Raw genomic sequence first — 22,471 nt, 5'->3', positions numbered from 1 at the left:
CCCTAAACGTCTAAAGCTCCTGCCTACAAGTGATAGTTGTCACTTCTGCCTAAAAGGAATACATATATCACATTTCATAGGACAAGTGACACAGCCATTCCTAACTTCAAGGATATGGAGAAGTGTAATCTCACCATGTGCGCAGAGGAGAGAAAACCAGAATATTGTAAAGAGCCCCAATGACCAAATGAAACCACCTGACCGCCCTAAACCCAAGGTTTCCTCTCTCTCACTCTTTCCATCAGAGGCTTAGAAGGGGAATTTAAATCAGCCTCACAGCTTTCTTAAAAACAGGGGATTGGCGGGGAGTGGGGAGAGTAGGAGTTAACTTAAAAATCTACAGAGGAAGGCTCATAAACTTTAAACAGAATTATTACAATTTTCTTAAAGCTACCTTTTAAATGTTAATTGACTATTTTGCTATTTAACATACAACTTAATTTACTATTCCCTGCATCAAACTATTAAATTATTATAATGTACCCGTGTTATTGCCTATATTTCGGCTACAAAAAAAGAGCAATATAAAGACATCCTGTACCTATGTTGCAGAAATGTTGGCTGCCTTCATTAAATAGTACTTGAGTGAATATTTAATTCCCAGATCAGCTATATTCTTGTCAGCAGAATTTTACTAAAAAGATTTTAGCCAAGACTATATAATCTTTTGTCTGGTGAAATGACAGAAACACATTTTCCACTTAATCTCCAAGGTTATCAATGGGGCTTTAAGAATCAGCCCTTATTAATAACTACTTCTGGTTCTCTATAAAACTGTTTTAAATCTTCATTCACATAGGTTCCTAAATCATCTCGGACATAAAATTACCAATCCTGAAAAATTTCTATAAAAATTTTTCTTGCTACTTCTACTATAAAACATTCTATTGTCTCATAAGTATTTCAGATATACTGTATTAAACATTTCACTAAACTGCCCTGATTACAAAAGCATTGTTTTTGTTGTACTTTAACAAGAGGTATTTCAAATAAGAATACATAATTTACAAATTCCTTCCTCTGCTATTATGTTTCTAAAAATAATTTTCTTCCACCTATATACTACTCATCTTTAAGTGACTATATAATCAGTTATCATTCATACCTCACAAACGAACTCATGTTCAGGATATACTACTGGATCAGTGTCACTGAGATACATAAACAGCAACAGAAAGCTTCACACAAATGGGAATTTGCTCATCACTTGCTATTTTTGTATTATTAAAGCTACAGAAAACAAAACATTATTTAATCTGTTTAATTTTGTTTACTGTAATTATTTAAATGTATAAATTTTCCTTCAAAAACTCCAAAGGAAAAACAAAGCCTTAACTATGTCAGAATCCATGTGTATATGTGAAGTCTTTATTCTGCATTTGGGTTCCAAAGTATTTTAAATTTTTAGTTATAAACTATGTGGAAGCAATCACTATGTCTAACCTGAATCCATGTTTTTCTATTACAGTTGACATTCAATATTATTTTATATTAGTTCCTACTTCTTTCCCTTTCTACTACATGATCTACACATGTGCAGTCTATAAAACATCTACCACTTCTTTTAATAATTAACTCTTTATAAGAAATATGGCACAATATTCAATAGGTTTGTAAAAAGAATCATGTCAATATGGAATGTATCTGTGAGGAAGAATCTAAAATCCAGTAGGCTCAAATACTCTACATAATTCCATTGTGCATACTGTGGGATTCAGAGAACAGAGGATACACCAGGAGCCCTTACCCTCTCTCACATGGAACAATGTTCTCTGTAGCTATTAATACTTACTTCATCAGTAAGGGTATACGAAAATTAACAGTGTGTAAGGTCCAAGCATGTAAGGCAAGTGCATGTAATCTAAGGACCTGATTTCTGTGTATTTTTCAAATAATCTATTCCAAGTAAATTTTCTTTAAGAGAAAGTATAAAAACTTACAAATGACTATGAATAGGGTCAATAAATACAAAACAAAGAGCCTGAAGAATAATTCTAAGAATTATTTTGATAACTATTAATATTTTAAACCCCAAATATGTTTGTTACTAATCACTACGATTCCTCAATGATATTTTCTAGAACTATTAAATAACAGACAGTTAAGTGGATCTATCTGTACTAGAGGACAGTACTGTAATAGAAATTATTTTGTGCTTGGCCAAAATAAAATGAGAATTTCTGAGCATTAAATTTGATGAATATTACAGGTTTTTAGAAATTAATAGCCAAGGAGAAATCAAAAAAGAATTCTGATCTTTCGATTAAAAAGCCAACAGCTTCCCAAGAGTTTGTGCGAATGTTCTAATAGTTCAGATAATTTGATCATCTTGTGGAATTTTATTTTGGCCTGAAACCTTGACCTACATTAAAGTAATATGAATATAAGTACTAGCTGCTAATGAATGATATACCCACATTTATCAAAATACAATTTTGCCCTTCAGATGCAATAGAGCTAGACCTACTTAAAGCTTCTGAATAATTTTGTTTATTGTTTTTGAGACTAATACTGCCTAACATATACCTATAAGAGAATAACAGGGATAAAATCACCATAGGGAATCTTCTAAGTTGTTAATAAATTTTCACAATTAGTATTATTTGACAGATGGTTCTAGGATGTTAAATTTGGACAAATATAGCCAGAATTATAAGAAAATAGTTTAGTCAATGCTTGGCTTCCAGATTTAATAATAGAACTTCCAAATGTGAGCATTTGGAGATCGTTTTTCAATCAAGCCTCTTTATGTGATTATCAGAAGTCTATTAAGAATTTCAATGCTCTTTTAGAAAAGCATGTGACAGAACAATGTGTATCAATATCCAAAGACTTAAAAAATACAATATTTATAAGTAAATGCAATTCAGTCAAGCTTTCTCATTACTTAAATTCAAAAGATATAAATTCTTATAAGTAGCCTAATAGGATTTTCTTCTTCAAGAAAATTTTCATTTCTATTTTTTGAAGGAAAACTTTTTTAAAAAGTCAAGATCTGTGAGGCGATAAATGACAATGAATTTAAATGAATTTTTAATTAAAAAGAAACAAAGACAATAAGATAGGAGATATGGAAATAAGATAAAACAGCAATTAAACACTTTAAATCTAATAAATTAGCAAAGTTACTTGTTTTTAAATACAATCCAGTTTTAAGAGGGTGCATAGATTAGTGAACTTTTTCATACATTGCTGGTGAAACACTAACCTGGGAGTGGGGGTGAAGATGGAAGAATCAGTCTAAAAATATTAAAAGCCTTGAAAATATTCATGCCCAATTAAGCAAGTAGTCTTCAAGTGATTTGACTGAAAAGATAATGAGTTGAAAATAGAAGAAACCTCAATTCCCAACAGTAAACAAATAATAAATTATAATAAATATCTGTACATACTACTGATATACTATGCAGTCATTTAAAAATTATGTTTTATAAGAATATCTTATGAAATAGGAAAATGTTCACCAAATCTTACTAGTTTTTTGTTTGCTTTTAAGGAGGTTTAAAGACAGGTACATGGTTTGGGCTCATATAAAGTATGCATGAAGTCTGGTAGGGTAAACATCAAAGTTTATATGGTAGTTGTTTCTTGGTAGTATGACTCTGATTATTCCAATTTTCCTATTTGTGCCTTCCTGGGTATCCTCATTTTCAACGGAGAATGTTTGTAATCGGAAATAAAGTTGTTTTTTTTTTTTTTAAGAAATGACTGTAAAGCTCCCCAAAACATTCATATCTGAAACACAAAAAAGGCTTAATAATAGTAACAGCTATCTTGTTACTATTTTTAGTAATAGTAATAATCAGCCTTTTATATGCATCTAATTCTTTTACAAAATTACTTTTATAATTTAATACTTCCTAAAAACATACAGCTTCTACAAATGGCAGAATTAAGGCACTAAAACTTCTTAGAAAGAATTTGTGAAAAATAATCTCAATAATAATACTACTGTAAGACTGAAATTTTTCTTTCTAATAAAAATTTCACATAAAATAAAAATATTGACTTAATGTCTATCTCAATATTATAATATAATGGCTTCCTCTATAACTTGAATACTTAAAAACCATCTTCAGAGGTGCAGTACAGCAGAGTGAGGAGTATGGCAAATCCTCATCCTAAAAGCAATGATAAAACAAAACAAAGTTTTTTCACAAAAAAACATTTTAGGATTCTGGAATTTAATTAAAGACATACAACAAATTGAGAAGCACTGATTCATGGAAAATTAATGAACTTCAAGTTAGAACAGTGAGAGTGTACAGGAAAAACACAGGAGTGTTTTTCATTTATTCACACTACTACCACACTCAGAACATTGACCCAAGGTGCATAGGTTTATTCCCACACTGGCCAATTTTCCAAGACCAGCTAGGTGTCCTACAATTCAATCCAATTCTGACACTATCTTCCTGGATGTACCTGGACACTATCTATCAGATCTGACAAGGTAAAGGCTCAGGCCCAAAAGACTGCTCCCCACTTCCGATGCCAATGGCAAGTAGTAGGTACCCAGATTACCCACACCTTGTCTGACGTGGCTACAAACTAGAGGTTAACACAACCCCCTCCTCAGAGTCTATTACTTGCTAGAACAGCTCACAGAAATCAGGGAAACACATTTACCAGTTTATTATATGATAAAGTATATGATAAAAGATATAGACAAACAGTCAAATAAAGAGATACATAGGGCAAGGTCTGGAAGGGCCCTGAGGGTAGAAGCTTCTGTCCCAGTGGAGTTAGAGTATGCTACCCTTCCAGCATGTCGGTGTGCTCACTGAACCCTGTACTTTTTAGATTCTTATGGAGGCTTCGTCACATAGACATGATGATCATTAACTCAATCTCCAGCCCCTCTCCTCTTCCCGGGAGACTGAGTGTGGACAGAGCTGAAAGTTCTAAGTTTCTAATCATGGCTTGGTCTTTTTGATGACCAGCCCCCATCTTGAAACTATCCAGGAGCCCACCAAGAGTTGTCTCACTAGAACAAAAGACAGTCCTATCACCCAGGAAATTCCAAAGGATTTAGAAGTTCCACGTCAGGAACCAAGGTCAAAGACCAATGTTAGAAGAGAAAAGATGGTCCTAGTGATCTTAGTACTTAGGAAATTATAAGAACTTTAGGAGCTCTGCACCAAGAACTGGGGACAAAAAAAGATAAATATATTTCAAATTATTTCATGAGGAGTCTATGGCATTACTGCCTGGGACTGCTATCCAGATCCCCCATCTCAAGCAGGGTAGTTCTACCAGCTCTGCTGCTGCTGCTGGAAGAGACTAACTTGTATGAGAGTAGAGTGTAAAAGAAAAACAAACCATCTCTAGCATCACAGTTAGTAATGGTGACCTCAGTGTCAGACAAGCAGGAAGGCAAGCAGCTTGCCTAATGTGAGGTTGTGGTCCTGGTTACAGAAACATTAGACCGACAAATTAACCAGAAATTAAACCAAAAAATGAGACAGCACAGAGGAGCTTCATAAGCTCTCTAAACATCCATGGCTGACTGGAAGGCTGTACGGGCATGCTGGAGAAACTGGACAGGACCCAAGCCATCCATACTGGCTGTCCATAAAACATTCAGAGACGATAAAGGTGACAGAAGTTGGGGCACGCTTTGAACTATCTGAAATATGAATATGCGTCTCAAATCACACACATATTCATCAGCTCAAGGTGTGAGAATATAACTTCTAACCAATCACTGGCTGATGACTAAGCCATGCACTAACAGGGGTTAACTTTGGAAAGCCAGGGTTAAATTTTTTTTTTTAATTAAAAAAAAAAAGAGACATTAACAGCCACATACCATGATAGAGTCAGAGTTCATAGATTTAGCCTAAGAAAATTACTAAATAAAAAAATAGCAACAACAATGCTAAGAAGGAGGAAATCAGAATTCAATATTGCTACAAAATATAATCTAAAATGCCAGTTCTCAACAAACTTATAAGAAACAGGAAAGAACAGCAGAGAAACAGGAAAGTGTGATCCATACTCAGGAAAAATGCAGTTAATAGGTATTATTTCTGAATAGGCCCAGCTACTAGACTTAGCAAAGACTTCAAAGCAGCTATTTGTTCGAAGAAATAAAGAAAATCATGTTTAAGGGATTAAAATATAATGACAATAACTCAACAAATACCTTTACCTCGATAATGAGGTAGAAATTACGAAAAAGAACCAAGTAAAATTCTAGTGTTTTAATTTTTCAATTACTGAAATGAAAAATTCACTAGAAGAGCTCATTAGGTTTGAACTGTTAAAGTCAAAAACAAAGAAAATCATCAAAATGAAATTATCTTTGTATATAAGGGAACAATAAAACAATTAATGGTTAACTTCTCATCAGAAACAACGAGCAGAAGGCATTAATGGCATATTCAAATCTCTGAAAGAAAAAAACTGTCTCACAAGAATTCTATATCCAGCAAAACTATCCTTTAAAAATGAAGGTGAAATTAATTCATTCTCAGATAAAGACTGAGAAAATTTGTGACAAGCAGATGTGTCCTATAAAAAATACTAAAGGCAGTCTTTCAGGCATAAAGGAAACAACACCAGATGCTAACTCAAACTGGCAGGAAGAAATGAAGAGTAACGGAAAAGGTAAATATGTGAGTAAATATAAAAGACTGTATAAATACATATTTTTGCTCTTTTTCTCTTAATTTTTACTTTAAAAGACAAGACTACATAAAGCAATAGTTATAACACTAAACTGTTGGGTTTATAACATATATAATACATATGTTAATAACAGCACAATGGGCTGACAGTCTAATTCTACCTCCCTCAATTCCTCCTCACTCACACATCTTAGTAAAGCAGTTTGATGGTTACATGTTACTATGCCCAGAAAGAGATCAACTCTTCTCAGTTTGTTCCCGAGTTATTGATAATCAAGGTGAAAGAGGCGTGGATAATATGGATCTATTTTTAAATTTCAGGATTCCAACCAGAGATTCCTAAACATGGTACATCTCTGACCAAAACTTTTTAATGCTTCCCATGATACAGAAGACAAAATCCAAACTCTTGCCATTACTTTTAAGGGTCTTCCTTGATCTGATTCAAATCTATTTTTTGAAACTTTCCTCCTACTATACTCTAAGCCCACAAATTTCTAACTTTATTATACTATTAGAAGCCCACAAACTTCTAACTTTATTATACTATTCACTATTATTCTCTCAACACAATATTATTTCATGTGGTTTTGCTCAATGGGAAATTTAGCCCTTCCACTCTCCATTCCCACCTATCGAAATCTTACCCTTCCCTCAAAGATCTGCACAAATGTCACATCCTCCCTGAAACTTTCCCCAAGCACAAAAGTTAGGATTAAAAGTTTTCTTTTGTGTAGGAACATAAACACACTTTATCTGTATCTTTATTTCAGTGTAATAACATTATGTGGGGGCTGAATTCAAAATACAATATATGAGGCAAAAATCTCCAATAGTAAATGTTATTTTTGAAAATCCCATGTGAAACTATTGCTGAACATGGCCATGCTGCCCTACAATAAGTCCACAACAGCGGATTTTCCTTCCAGCATTAAAACTAATTGCTTTCTCTTCTGTTGAATACTAGAAGTTGTTGCTCGCTTACATTTAGAAGCCACACATGTGGAAAATGGATATCTTTAAAACCCCAGAAATGCCCAGACTCTGAGAGGCATGCAGGACCTGAGAGGCCAGCAGGAAAGGTAGATTCCCATTCCTCCTCACCTACTGAAGGCACATACTCACTCTGCGGAATGTCTGTCTGTCCCTTTGTACTCTGGCTCTCTGTAGAATGTGTATAATGGAATCAGAGTGGGTGGCAAAAACCATGGCCCAACTGTGCTGTGCTGTCCTACAACTGTCTGATGGAATAGCCCAGGATACACAGTCAGCTCTTCCAGGGGCTTGGGCATAAGTTATATTTTCCTCATCATTAGCAATCTCACAGTATGCAAAGAACAGTCTTGCAAATGTGAGTTAATGAGCAAAGTTTTTTAATTTAACTGATATGATAACACAACCAACCATATACAAAAGCCATCTATAGTTATCAGAGTATAAACATTCTCAAAATAAACAGTTTTGCACAAAAAAGTTATCCGCTTACAAATCAAAAACACAAGTCTAGAAAAAACATCCAATCTGATTGTAAAATGCAGTAATTTTGCATAGTATGTGGGAACCACGTGGCTGGCTGCTCTTAATGTTCTGAAGAAACAACATCAAAAAAGAGTTTGTAAGAAGAAAATTACAGTGACCTTTAGCCTCCCACTTTATCTCTTTGAAAAATTTGTGGTATGAATACACAAGATTATCTCTTCTTTGGGGATTTTTCCTTTAGTAGCTAGATGAATTGATATGCAAGATAACAGTTCCATTCTTTTGAAGAGAAGCAATGTTTGTCTGGTATTGTTATTTATTGTCATTCCATGTGTAAAGTATTATTCTATCACAAAATGGTAATGTTTCTCAATAGAAAAAGACAAATCTAAATAGGTCACCTACAGTCCTACAAGCAGATGATAAAACAAATTACTTGAGCTTTCCTCACACACAGCTATACTATACTTGAGGAAATATTTTAGGCATTTTACATTATCTCATTTATCAATTAACAAGACCCCATGAGTAAGGTACTCTTCTACCACATTTTACAGAAAAGAAACTGATGTTCAAAGAGGTCAAACAACTAATGAATGGCAAAGCCCAAATTTGAACCCCAAGCTATCTGACTTCAGAGTTAAAACACTTAACGAATCAATAAGGAACTAACAATTGAACAGGTAGTTCACAGAAAAATGAATATAACTGGTCAACAACAATGAAAAAATGCCAAGCCTCACTAATAAATTTTTAAAAATGCCAACTAAAACATAACTGACACATTGAATTGATACACATATAAAAGTTCTGTAATATTGAGTGTTTTATACCATGTTAAATACAAGATGAAAATATTAATTAGTATTGCATTTAGAGGGCAATTTAACAATGCCTATAAAATTTCAGATGCTCGTACCTTTGACTAAGCACTTCCACTTTTAGAAACATATCCTATAGATAAACTTGCACAATTATACAAAGATACATGTACTGAAAATTTAAACACCCTTGTTATATAAAATTTAATATGTACCTATAACAGAATACTATTCAGTCATTAAAGTAAGAATGAGGTACCACTAGATGTAAGGACATGAATAGTAGTACATGATACACTATTAAGTGAAAGAGGCAACTACAAAGTTGGATATAATTTTAATTCCAACTAAATATGTATGTGCATTAAAATGTCCACAAAAGTATCAAAAAACCATTAACTATGTTTCTCTCTAGGACTAGGACTGGAACAATGAAAGAAACAAGCACTCTTAATTTTCATTTTATACCCTTTTGTACTATTTGACTTCTTTATAATGAGCAGGTTAGAATTTTATAATAAAAAAATCTTTAAATGATATAAAAGGCATATGTACACACTGATCACAATTATAAGAAACATGGATATTAATTCGCAAAGATTTTATTTGAGAAAATTTTTAATAGTTGAACTTAATATATAGTGGAAAACATGACTTCAATCATTAAAAGCCCCTCCCCCCCCAAAAGACCCTGACTGCTTTATTGTTGCTGAAGATATGGGAAGTTGAAAATGATTTCAAATTAAAATGGAGAAAATGAGCAAATCCTTCACTTCTCATCTCTCCCTCCATCCACGCCCATCTCCTTTGGCCCTTCTCATCTCACCCTATCCCTTCCTAATGACCCTCAAAGCACCTCACATACTACTATTAGACTGCTTACAGTGCTAGTCTCACTGAGTTTCTGGTATATACTAACAGTATAACTAGATCTTTTTATTCTTTATAGGCTCCATAACTGAAAAAGAGTATAACATTTAATAATACAATTCTGTAAACCAAGCAAACATGACTTATGCAGTTTTGAGCATCTTCCTTAGGTATATCTGCATCATTAATCTTTTGTTTAATTTGCAGACATCAGAAAAGTATATAGATGGTAGTCATTACAATCTACGTTAAATTGATTTTTCCCAATATTAAGGTTTTTTCCCCTCTCCAAAGAGAAACAAAGAGAAATAATAAACCCAACTAAACTGCAAGCAAATAATTTCTAGAAATGTAGTTAATTCCATGTGTAAACAAATATTATTATGGTTTATGATATTTCTAGATACTTCTCCATTAATTTGGGTGGCAACACAGTATTTTCAAATTTCTAGCTGAAAAGGGAAGGAGATAATATTTAAATTTAAATCAAAATTCAACTGGATTGGGATGTCAAGGGGCAGAGGCAGAGCAGAAGTCATATCAGAAATGCTTTTTATACATTTTGCACAAGGACCCTTCGGAAACGACTGTATTTCCACCAGTCAATTTTAATGAGTGGTAGCACCACATCACGTCCCACACCAGTTCAGGGTGAAAATTTTCTAATAAATGTTTCCTGATATCAAAAAAAAAAAAAGAAAAAAAATCTGAAACACTCAAATTGACTGTTAAAAGCATCAAAATTTAAATCATTTTATAATTTTGGGCACAGAAAATTTGAATGATGGATTAAAATGTAAAGAATACTTTGCACATTATTAAACAACAATTTAAGTGCTTCATCTATAAGAGTATGTATAGAATAACAATGCTGGTACTAGAAATTACTATAAATAATTGTCTTTACACTGTTAGAATTTAGTGTATAAAGTATTTAACATAATTTCAAAATTGAGGATGAAAATAATAATAGGGAAAAATAGCATCCTCTAAAAGAAAGTAACCTTCCAATAACCAACCCATTTTTTTTTGTACAGGATAACTTTCTTGTTCCCACTCTCTGCTGCATATTTTAAGTCTTACGTTTGGTAAAGCTCCTCAGAGCTCCTTTCTATCTGCTAAATTGGATACTGCCCAATTCGAATCGATTTTTTGCTCAAATAAAAATGTTGATATGCCTCTGTTTATCTTTTAACAGGACTCATAGGCAGCCTTCAAATATAACGATCTCTGCCTTAGAGTCTGTGTCCAGGATGAGAAAGACAGTGTGACTCTCCTGCAGCAACAACAACCATCCAAGACACATCAGTCCCACCAACTACATAAAGGTCTCCCTTCTAACAGGATTATTTAACTAAAGAAAAAATTTAACTTCTAAAGTAATTACTATGTGATATAACATGTTTATTTTTTATCAATAAAATGTAATTCTGGATTATAAGCCTTTTTGTTATTCTAATTCCAAGAACAGCTCTCAAATCTAAGAATTTAAAATAGATTAAATCATCCCCTTCATATAAATGCGCGGAAGAAAAGAAAAGCAACACTCTAATAGGTCCACAAAATCTGAATAATGTGAAAATACTAAATAAAAAAGTAACACGAAAGTAGTTTATTTTTAGAAAACCACAGGAGTAGCTATGGTAAGTGTAAGTTCCCAGTTTCTACTGCAGATCACCACTCAGCAACCTGCTGAAACGTAGCTCTGAAAAACAACCTCACAGCATCAAAGCCATGTCTTTGTGTCTGGTTTCCTATTACTCTATGTTATACAACAAACATGCGGAATTATCTACATCTGCTTTTAAAGGGGTGCTTTAACTTGGAATCCTATTTTAAAATATCTAAGGGGAGGGGCAGTTCTACCTTTTTTATGGAGGTCAATAAAGATAACATTCATAATTCCTTGAAAGAAGTCTAACAATACAACTATTTAAGCTGTTTAGTCTTTCACATGAAAGGCTCTTCTTTTCTACCATCGTGAAAACAATATATCATTAAACCATATTTTAATATTTTAGCAGTCTGATTATATACTCTTATGTAAAACAACAACATCAAAACCAATGTTTTCTGGTTTTAGTAACTCAAGACTGAAGACAGAGAAAAAAGGTGGTGGTAGCAGTGGAGGTGAAACCTGCTTGTCACAGGCAAATGAAAGAGAAGACCTGAATACACTGTCTGGGTTTTAGTTGTGCCATGAATTTTTTATATATCAGGAACACAATCAAATTATTAGCCAGTATACAAATATGTTGCTGGGATCTCTGAGAGCAGAACTCAATGACAATAACACTCTCTAGTAACCGGCTCCAAGAAACAGGTGGTTCAATCTAATTAAAGGAGGAGGCTGCTTTTAAACATACTTGTTTCAAATTAAAGGTTAAAATTTAAAAAGCAGATCAATTTATTTTCAAAATAACAGTCTACAAATACAGCTTATAATTTAGGGGAGACTGAAGTTGCTTTTTTGTTTTTATCTAAAAAGCTAAAGACTGTTACATTTCAAAGAAATCTCTCCCATTTCCCACAACTTCACATGCAATGTTAAATCAATTAAATTTGGGGTAAGGGAATTAGCTGGAAGAGATATACAAAATCACATACTTTGGCTAATTAAAATTAGTTGGGATAAATTATAAGAGGAAATAACAGAGATACTAATATTATGGCATTTTTATTAGAGTAAAATTTGACAAATTGAGCCTAATGATACACGTTATATACGTTAATTTAGCACTATGTGTCAGGTACTGTGCTTTAAAAAAAAAAAAAGCTTTGCTTCATGAATTACAACGACCTGGTTTTACAGAAGATGGTTTGAGTAAGTTGCCCAAGGTTACAGAGCTAAAACATAATGCGAACATGTCTATTTGCCTCAGACCCAACCCAGTGCCATTTACATCGTAGGCTCTCATTGAATATTTAATCAATAAATGAAACAATAGCCCAAATCCCAGCTCTTCAGTTCTGCACCACACTGCTTTCATACTTAATGTAAATATCAGGTTAAAATGTTCTCACTAGAAACCTGAGTGTGAACAAATTAGAACCTAAAGACCTTTCAACCATATCCTCTCTGTTCTGTTATCCTTGATCACAACATTTAAGACCCTCCGGAAAACCACCTTTTCCCCAATGTCATCTCCACAGTCAAGGAGAGTTTGCTGCCGCTGTGTTCAGTGCCTTGCATAGTGCCTGGCAGTGGTAACTGATTAATAAATAGTTGCTTGATTGAATTGCTGACCTGTGGATTCCTTTCCAATACTTTCGCCCTCAAATGCTTTTATGAAACATTTCCTACATTCTCTGCCTTAGCTGAAACTTGATTTTTCTCCAAGAACACCACTTTGAGAAGGACTCACTCCCTGCACACAGTGGGATCCAAAAGATAATGAGGGACTCTCGTGGCTCCCACACTGGCATTCACACTGCTAGTTGGTAGTCCCCGGCAAATGTATGTGCTCCTCTGAGACTCACAGCATTCAGGCACCCCTCCTGACTGGTTCTGGGGCTCAGTTTTCCTTCCACTCCCATTTTGCCATCATCACAGAACACTTCAATGTCCAAGCCCGCCCTCAAATTGTTTTTGTTTCCTTGATGCCAATAACACTTCATCCAACATCCGCTTCGGCAGTCTAACTCTGTAACAACGTACATGGCTGGTCCTTACTACAGGAATCTCAACCCTCACTACACATGCCTGGCCAAACCTTCCCACACTGCCAGTACTCTCACTTCTATTTCTGTGTTCTCCTTTTCTTTGACTTCATCCAGAAATACACTTTCTTCTCAGTTCACCAACTATGATGCTTACAGTTCTAGTGGTAAAGAGACACATGAACAAACTACAATATCAAACGACGTGTAGCAGTGACAGCAGCACATATTCTACACATTGGTGTCATCCAGAAAGAGAAATGATACCGAGGGGGAGGGAACGTGGTCAGGTGGTGGGGTGAGCTGTAGCAAGGTTAGACAAGCAAAGCCTGTGAAATATTTCACACAGCAACAGCACATGTCAGGCAGAAGAATGAATATGTGTATCATGGACATGGGGCAGGGCTGCTGCATACCCCATTCTACCACTCTAAGAGGCACCACTCATACTACAGTCTGTTCTTACAAAATGCCAAAGTAGTAAAATTAAGTTTTTGGCTTTGTTTTAATAATCAGTTCTTTTACGTAAATGTGATTTTTCCCTTACAAAAGCTTTTGATGAGAACTTTCATATCTCATACAGAGCACACCAAGGTCACGTTGCCTACACTACAGTGGTCCACAATGAGATAAGTAGAGAGAGCGAGAATGTTTAGGAACTATTATAGCTATCTGATACTGCCAGAGCAATCTTATTGTATTTTACAAAAGTACTGTTGTGCAATGGATTTTGAAGGTGGTGAACTGATCCTTCACACAGAGTTTGTGGAGTAGTGACCTAAGCTCTGATCATAATTAGAGAATGGTTGCAGTAAGTTCAAGTGTCCATTCTATCTACTCATACCTGTTTTATAGGCATTGTCCAATAACCAGGACACGCAAGGGGCACAGTGGGCTACAAATGCCACCCATGCCACCTTCCAAGTTCCTCCCAATCTGCTGGTATAAAGAATCTAAGGACACCATAAGAGCAGAAGGAGACATCCCATCCTGCCCTGCCCTGCCCTGCCCTGAACTGTTAACCATGTTTTTACTATTGCATTCCTTTCTCTCTTCCCTGAAGGGCTCAAAGAGAACTTTGGAGAAAATGTAGTTAAGTTCAAGAGATAACAATTTTTCAGCATTCCTGGGCCTAAGAGAAAAGAACCAGATTTAACACTTCCCACAGATTCCACTGGGCTCTGATTCCCACAGCAGGCTAAGGCCTGCAAGAGCACAGTATGCTCAAGTAGCAGCAGTAAATGAGCACTGCTAGAGTGAGGAGAGGAGAGGCTGGAGACGAGGTGGGAGCAGCTTCTGCTCTGTTCACTTGTTTTTATTTATAACAATTCACAGAGTAGAATCCGTTTTGATTTCAGCCTGGGCAAGAGAGATAACAGGTGCACAGAGTGGTGGAAGCCACTTCCACCCCACCTAAGGGAGAAGCTGGATAAAGAACCCCAGGGACTATGCATTGGGATCTCAGAGAATTTCTCTAGGTCCACTCTCCACCCTCTCTTCTCACCTCCCTTGCCCAGTCCTGGCACCTCTGGTTTCATCCTATTGCCTCAGGTAAACTGTCTGGCTCTTGGTTTCAGCCTCACCCTGGGCGTCATCTTTCTAGTGAATTTTCCTTGTCAAGCTTTGCAGTCCACAAGCTACTTCTGTTCACCTCTGTATCCTGTGCAGGCTTCTGAAAGCACCTGCCTATTCGGGAGACACATTTGGACAACAGGCTGATATTGTGAAACCAAAATGGAGAAAATACTGTTAAGTGTTTTTCATGGATTATCTACTGTTTCACTACAACAATCTTGCGAGATAAGTATTATCCGCATTTCTAACTAGAGACATTGAGTATTAGAAAGGTGACTAAGGTCTGTCTCAATCTTTCTGTCTCTCTGTCTCTCTGTCTCTCTCTCTCCCTCTCTCCTTCCCCGCTGCCCACCTCTCTCTCTTTTTCTCTCTCTCAACCAGCGGGCATGTGTATACTAGAGCCATTAATGCAGTCCACGTCTATGTGAATCCAGAGCTCCCTTGGTAAAAGAGACACACATTTTGAAGGAATGTTAACTTAAAGGCAGAAATAATTCCAGGCCTTAAGCCTCTGCAGGCCATAGCCATTGGCATCTGCTTACTCCAGGCCACAGGAGCTTAATGGCAGAGGCAAAGTACAGAGGAGCATACTATAAAAAAGGACTTTTTTAAAATAAAAATGGCCAGTTATTAGTGATAAGACACAAATGCGCCTCTTATTTTTTTGTTCAAACCCATGTTACAAGGCTTAATTTAAAGACCAGCTCAAATGGCACCCTATCTATGAGCCACACCCTGGAAAACTATACATTTTCTCCCTTTCCCTTTGCGGATATTGTAGTAGTTATTATAGCTTTCCTGCTAGACTCTGAACTTCACAAGGACAGTATCTGACTCTTCTTGTATCCCTAACACTGTATCTGGCACACAGTAGGCATTCAGTAAATGTTTGCTGAATGAATTAGTAAATTAATTAGCATAGTACACTAACAGGTATACATTATTATCCAGCGTTGGTGATTACCAAGCCTGAACTGAGCTTACAAAATGCTCATTTCAAAAACAAAATGTAAATGTAAATATATTCATACTAGCAAATTAGTTCAACAATATGAGAATGACCTCTGGAAATAAAACATTGGGGGGTTAAATAACTTTAAAGGAAAAACAACGAATACCACAGCTACAAAATATTTCCAAACAAAACAAAAGGGAGCATATGTTCCCTGAACTGGATTCAAGGTAAGATCTGAACTTCTGCTATTTCACTACTTTCTTGGGGACTAGTCATCTTCAGTTTGGGGTAATTTCACTGAGTTTTTAATATGTCATTTTACACAGTGGGTATGTGAGATTTAAAGACTTACTTCACCTCTGAATTATTCTAAATGCTAGTTTAGGATAAATTGTAAAATTTTAGCTCTGCTCAAAATATACTATAAAGTTCAATGCTCATGTTATGGCTAAAAAAATTGAAGAGTGGCTAATTATCTACACAAGAAAATTAACAAATTCATAATTTAGAGTTTGGTTTTCACTTCTATTATAAGAAATAATTATGTATTTGAAAAAGTAATGCTTAACAGTAGTCCATGGAAACAATACCAAGTATCAACGCAAAGATTTCGTGGACATCGATGGGGCACAGTGACCAGATGGTGGATGTGCCCATACAATCGAAGAACTCCTAACAGGCGATACAGGAAACTGTTTCATTTTTAGGGATAACCTTCAGAATTCTAAAACAACAGATTTCAAAAATTTCAGGGAGTCAGTTTATGAAAGGCAAGACATCAGAGTCATGACAATTAAATGCAATATAAAATCCTTGAATGAGCCCGAATTTAAAAAAAAAAAGGAGAAAGAACACATCAAGAAAACTGAGGAAATCGGATTCTAGACTGTATATTAGATAACAGCATTGTATCAAAGTTAAATTTATTGAGTGTTATATAGAAGAATGTCTTTGTTCTTAGGAGACACACATGAAATATCTAGGATTCCTAAAAGGTTCAATGAAAAAAAAAACAAAAGGATGTGTACGTGCATGTGTAAAGAAGGAAGAAAAAGAGTGTGCAAATGTGGCAAAATATTAACAATTGGGAAATCTAGATAAAGGTGTTCACTGAATTATTCTTCAAACTTTTCTATAAACTTGACTTTTTTCAAAATAAAATCCTGGGGTTAAAATAATTCAGAGAAAGGTCTGATCTCATGGGGCAAGGCACTGTTTCAAGATTAATGAAACGTTTTGGGACTTTTTTTTTTCCAATTCAGTAAAAAAAAAAAAACAAAAAACCCCACAGAGGAACACCATTATAATCTTTTAAGAAATTGTAACATGCAAACAATAGAAGAGATGCCCATACTAAACTATGAGTATCAAATAGTTATGACTCTCTAAGGCTTTTTTACAACATCTAAGGCACAGAGCAGAGATTTTTATTGTTTTGTTTTGTTTCAAACTATGTTCAAGAGAAGGCTGACCACGAACATTTTTGAAAGCCTACACATTGCTTTATAAAAACCATCTAACTTAACTATCACAAGTCTAAATACAGCAGTTATGATCCCAAACTGAAAGAAAAGGAAAATAGGAATGTAAAACTAGAGGTAAATAATGTACATACAAATTCACAATGTAAATGAGTGGTTTGAACTTGTTTGGATAACTTCGCATCCTAGAGTCTTTCCCATATAGTACAGTAATGAACAATGAAGAAATAACATTGTGGTTTGCTTAAAGTTTTACTCTTCAAAATTTTACTGAGCTGCTACATCTACCACTCTAGCTTATTTTTAATAATTATTTTTATTTTTAATAATTACAACAATAAATGGTATATTTCCATTTTTCTACCAAAAAGAATAATCTTCCAAAACAGAAAGCCTGTAATAAGTTTTAAAAATATATATATATATATATTCCTAGCTATATAAAATGCTTAATGCCTGATCCATAAGGGTACTCTATAAATTAGTTCTCTTTTCCTTCCAATAATGAATGTTAAGATTAATTGTCATAACTGTGTTCAGCATGTGCTATTATTAGGGTAACAACTTTTACTCCTTTTAAGGCTTATTGCTATATATAACACAACTATTGAACTTGATATTATCTTATTATTTTTCTTTAAATCAAATTGCTTCCTGTGGTTTTCACTGACATTTTCTATGGCCTGTCATTCTAGGAATAAATACAACATTTGACTTGAATGTTTATTTCTTTGCTGGCATTCCATCTTATCTACGTTTTCAGCCAAGTCTTGCTGAGATACGTTGCTCACAGATTTACTAGTGGCAGGGGACTAAAATAATGGTGTTTCAAAAGTAATCTACTGAAGCCGGACCCATCAATTGATGATATATATATTGTACAACAAATACTAATGAAACTTGCCCAGAAATAAATTTCACGTCATATGGTTTAAGGAAGGAAAGGAGATTATTTACTCTAAGACTCCTAACTATGTTTCCATGGAAAGAATTTTAAACCAGAAAGACAAGATATTGCACTACTGATTCTCCCTTATTGTTCCTCTTTTGTTTCCACCACTGCTCATAAAAGACTACATACTATACTAGACTATGATCATACTTGATCGCTCTCCTTTGGAATAAAGTCTGATGACTTACTGACATAAACATAATCTCTCATTCTACAAAAGTTATTACAATCTACTCTTTAAGATTTAAAATAAATGTGCCTTGAGATTACAAAAAGCTCTGGAGGGCAAAGTAGGTACCATCCCAGTACAGCATATTTTCTAATCCCTGTCTTTTTCCTTATATGCCTACAAAATAAGAGGAGATTTTATCAGTAACTGCCAATAAATTAAAAATAAAACTCAATCTTAAAACACTTTTAATAATATAGCATAGGTGGAAATAAGGTAATTTTATGAAATAAATTAGTCATTTGTATTATATAAATGTCAAAGATGATCTGTTTGAAATATTTATCTCATGTTTTTCAATGAAAAATTCTAGTTACATTTAAAAGAAAGAGTAATTTCCTCAAAACAAACATAACAACACTTCATTTGTCCTCTATCTTCAGAGAAGGTATTACACCAAGGTAAATTTTCCAAATAATAGTTTGTCCATTTCAATGCCCAAAATCATTCTTCTTAAACCATTTTGGATAGAAATGCTCTCGACTGTATCCTATACTTCCCTACCATTGTACACAGCACTCAGTATGGTGAACCTAATTTAAGCTAAGATCTATCACCGTGAATATGCATTAAGTTACTGTGGCATCTTTAAGAAAGCAATGAACACAGAGGCATTAACAAATATAAAGCAATTTGCTCCAATTCTAAATGACCCCCTGAAAACAAGTTCTTACAGTATCTGCATTTTAAGTTTTGCTGTTATTAAAAACTCTTATCCATGACTGTTTCTAGAGTGTCCTTTACCCAACTTTCTAAATCACTGCTTCTAAACTTCGGCTAGTCAACCAGATAACCATGCACATAATAGTGGATCAAGAACAAGAATAAATATTGGGGTGGGAGTCTCCATTTGAAAAGGTACATTAGCCTCAGCACACAGTGTGATTTCAAGTTCATCCAATTCGAAAATATTTCCAATTATTTCCTAGTTCTTGATTATATCAGAGGTCATATTACTTGGGAAAGTGACTGACAAATCATTACAGTAATTATTCTCTTCATACCTTCTTGTCTAATACTGCTTTCATTTAAAAAAAAGTCACTGTTAGTAAGCAAAATCCATAATACAGTCAGACTTACCTGAGGCACGCCTCGTGAATCGGTTTATTACCGGAGCTAAAAGAAAAAAACAATAATATTAGATAAAAATCTAATTTATCCAAAGCACTGAAAAGAACCAAACTGTTAAGTGATCCCATAAGTTAAATGAAGAAAGTGAGTGAATAAATTATCAAGAGGAAATACCACAAACACATGAAAATAATCCCCAGTTAGACAGCGGAACCAGCTTAATTGGAGGCAGTATACATCTATATATCTTTGTTAACAATTTGGCAATTACATCAGGTACCATAAAAAGTTTACCTTTTAGTAGGGTAATTCTACTTTTAGAGATTTACCCTAAAGAAATACCACTAGAGAAAGACAACACAATATATGTATCCATTTTTTCAGCAGCATCACTTTTACAATAAAAAAAATTAGAAAACAAAACTAAAAATGCTCATGTGTACCGAAATCATCATTACATGAAGGATAATATATCCTTGATAATCTTAGATTTAAGATTTGTGGCTTTAACAATGTTTTTGTAATTCAAAGGTCCATGACTTGCAAATCTGTATACTGAAGGCTGTGTTTCAGGCTGGCGTGTAGTTCATCACACAGCTGGTAAATTCACCATGGGCCCACTCTTTGGATTTAACTCAACTCTGCTGGTGCTTCTTGGCTTTGCTTACAGTTACTTCAAGAAGTGAGGTTTTTAAAAAACTTATTTCTTGCGAGCAGCAGTTAAATTTGGTTCATATTACTTACAGAAAAAAACATCATGTACTACACTGTATGTTTTAGTGGCACAATGTCATACTACTACAATGCTTCCCAATACTTCAGTATTTTTAAAACAGTAATTATAAAAATTATTTACAGTACTGAACTAGGTCAAGTAAAAAAAGAAGCCACAATTTTTATCAGCGCTATGGTACTGCATGAAAAATATGGATGCACAGGAATAAGTACTAGACGAAAACTGTGTCAGATGTTTTACATTAATCCTTGTAACCATGCTATTAAAATTAAATATCAGCAGTGCCATATTACCGATGAGAACATTTTATAGTAAGGCTCAGAGATATTGATTAGTTTGCTTTAGATCACACAGCCACCTGTGGCAATAGCTGAAATTTGAAACTAGGCACAGCTAGCACCAAAATGCTGCCTCAGAAAGAAGAGAAAGCAAATATACTAATTTCTGAAATCATACAATAGGTAAATATTTCCCTCCATATTGATTTCCATTGTTATTAAAGATTAACTTTGTGAATTCACAAACCCCATTATCAAAATACTACTGTTTACAGCAAAATTATATCTTCCAAATTAAGAGAGAAAATTCTCATAATTTATATACCGAAATAATTTAGCGTATATTTGCAAAGTCATAAATTACTAATACGAAAATTTTTCATTGGGTAAATTGTATGTTATGTATATTTAACACATAAAAGAAAAAAAAAAACTTACATCAGTTTTCTTGGATCCTTTCAAACCTGTTTTTCACATCTTCCAAACCTAGTCTAAAGAAAGCCTCCCCAGAAAGCTACAAGGACAAGAAACAGAGAGGATGCAAAAAGCTTCAACCACAGGAATGCAGGACAGATAGTGCAAGCTGATAACCTCAAGATGAAGGCAAAAAGCATTATCTCGGCCTTGGGGGAAAAAAACAAAGTAGAAACAATCTCCTCCTGCCTCTCTAGACAATGACAACACAGCACTACCAGCTTCTGGTTGAAACTTGGGGAAGTCTTTGTTCTCCCCGGGGCCTGAGGGCCCTGAGTCTTCCGAGTCTTTCTGAAGGCAGAGATTTTCAACACAAGTGACACTGCCATCTAGAAGGTGTAGTCGAAGTTTGTGGGGCAATTTTTCAATTGTCACAATAATTCAGAGAACATCCTTGGTATTTGGTAGACAACATAAATCAGTGGTCCCCAACCTTTTTGGCACCAGAGAGTCACAATGCTCCTATGAGAATCTCATGCCTGATGATCTGAGATGGAGCTCAGGCGGTGTGCTAGCGCTGGGGATTGGCTGCAAATAGGCTGCAAATACAGATGAAGCTTCCCCTGCTCACCCACTACCTGCTACGTGGCCAGTTACTAATGAGCAATGGACCAGTACCGGTCCGCGGCCTGGGGGTTGGGGACTCTTGACATGTGGAAGAGTACAACAAAGAACTGTCCTGAATCCCATAATTTTTGTCCTGCACTACTTTTAAATATCCCACTGGACATTCATGTTGGCAAAAAGGTCAATTTATAACCATCTGAAAATAGATCCTAATGCTGTTTTACACAAACATGATTTTATACAGTTTTAATATACATCAAATTTTCCACAACTACAACATAAACCAAAGAAATTTTGATTTTTTTTTTTTTTGCATTTTGTTTGTTTGGAATTTTACTAATAGATGTTCATCATTTCAAAAACTCACATCACTCCTGGAATGCCGCTTGGGGTATCTGAATTGTCAGTACATTATACTTGACCAGACTACACTTGGAGCTTTCACATTTCTAGTGATTTCACATGTGAGCGGGAGAATCTAACTACATTATGTCTTCTTTTGTACATAGTGATACAATATTAAATACATTTTATTTACTATACTTTCCTTTATTTCTTCTTTATATTTTTGCTAGAAATTACATCAATTTTTAAATTGTGGTAGACAGGTTAAATGACTATGATTTCCATTTTCTAATAGTTAATGGGGCACAGGGTCAGGCAGTTAAGAAGATGGGTGCACCAGGCAAGT

General features: G+C 34.7%; 1 protein-coding gene across 1 annotated transcript in view; it reads right to left on the bottom strand.

Annotated features, from left to right (window-relative positions):
* PRKAR2B (protein kinase cAMP-dependent type II regulatory subunit beta) overlaps window positions 1-22,471 on the bottom strand; it is an 83,684-nt gene that overhangs the window by 41,094 nt on the left and 20,119 nt on the right. The window contains exon 2 of the mRNA XM_039848985.1: window positions 19,735-19,770. Within this exon, the coding sequence (XP_039704919.1) occupies window positions 19,735-19,770 (36 nt within the window). The remainder of the gene's footprint in view (window positions 1-19,734; window positions 19,771-22,471) is intronic.

Source organism: Pteropus medius, unplaced genomic scaffold (assembly GCF_902729225.1).
Source record: "Pteropus medius unplaced genomic scaffold, Ma_sr-lr_union100, whole genome shotgun sequence".
In the NCBI taxonomy this organism is placed as follows: Eukaryota; Metazoa; Chordata; class Mammalia; order Chiroptera; family Pteropodidae; genus Pteropus; species Pteropus medius.
The sequence above is the reverse complement of the archived record's forward strand: the minus strand, read 5'-3'. Positions and strand labels throughout refer to the sequence as shown.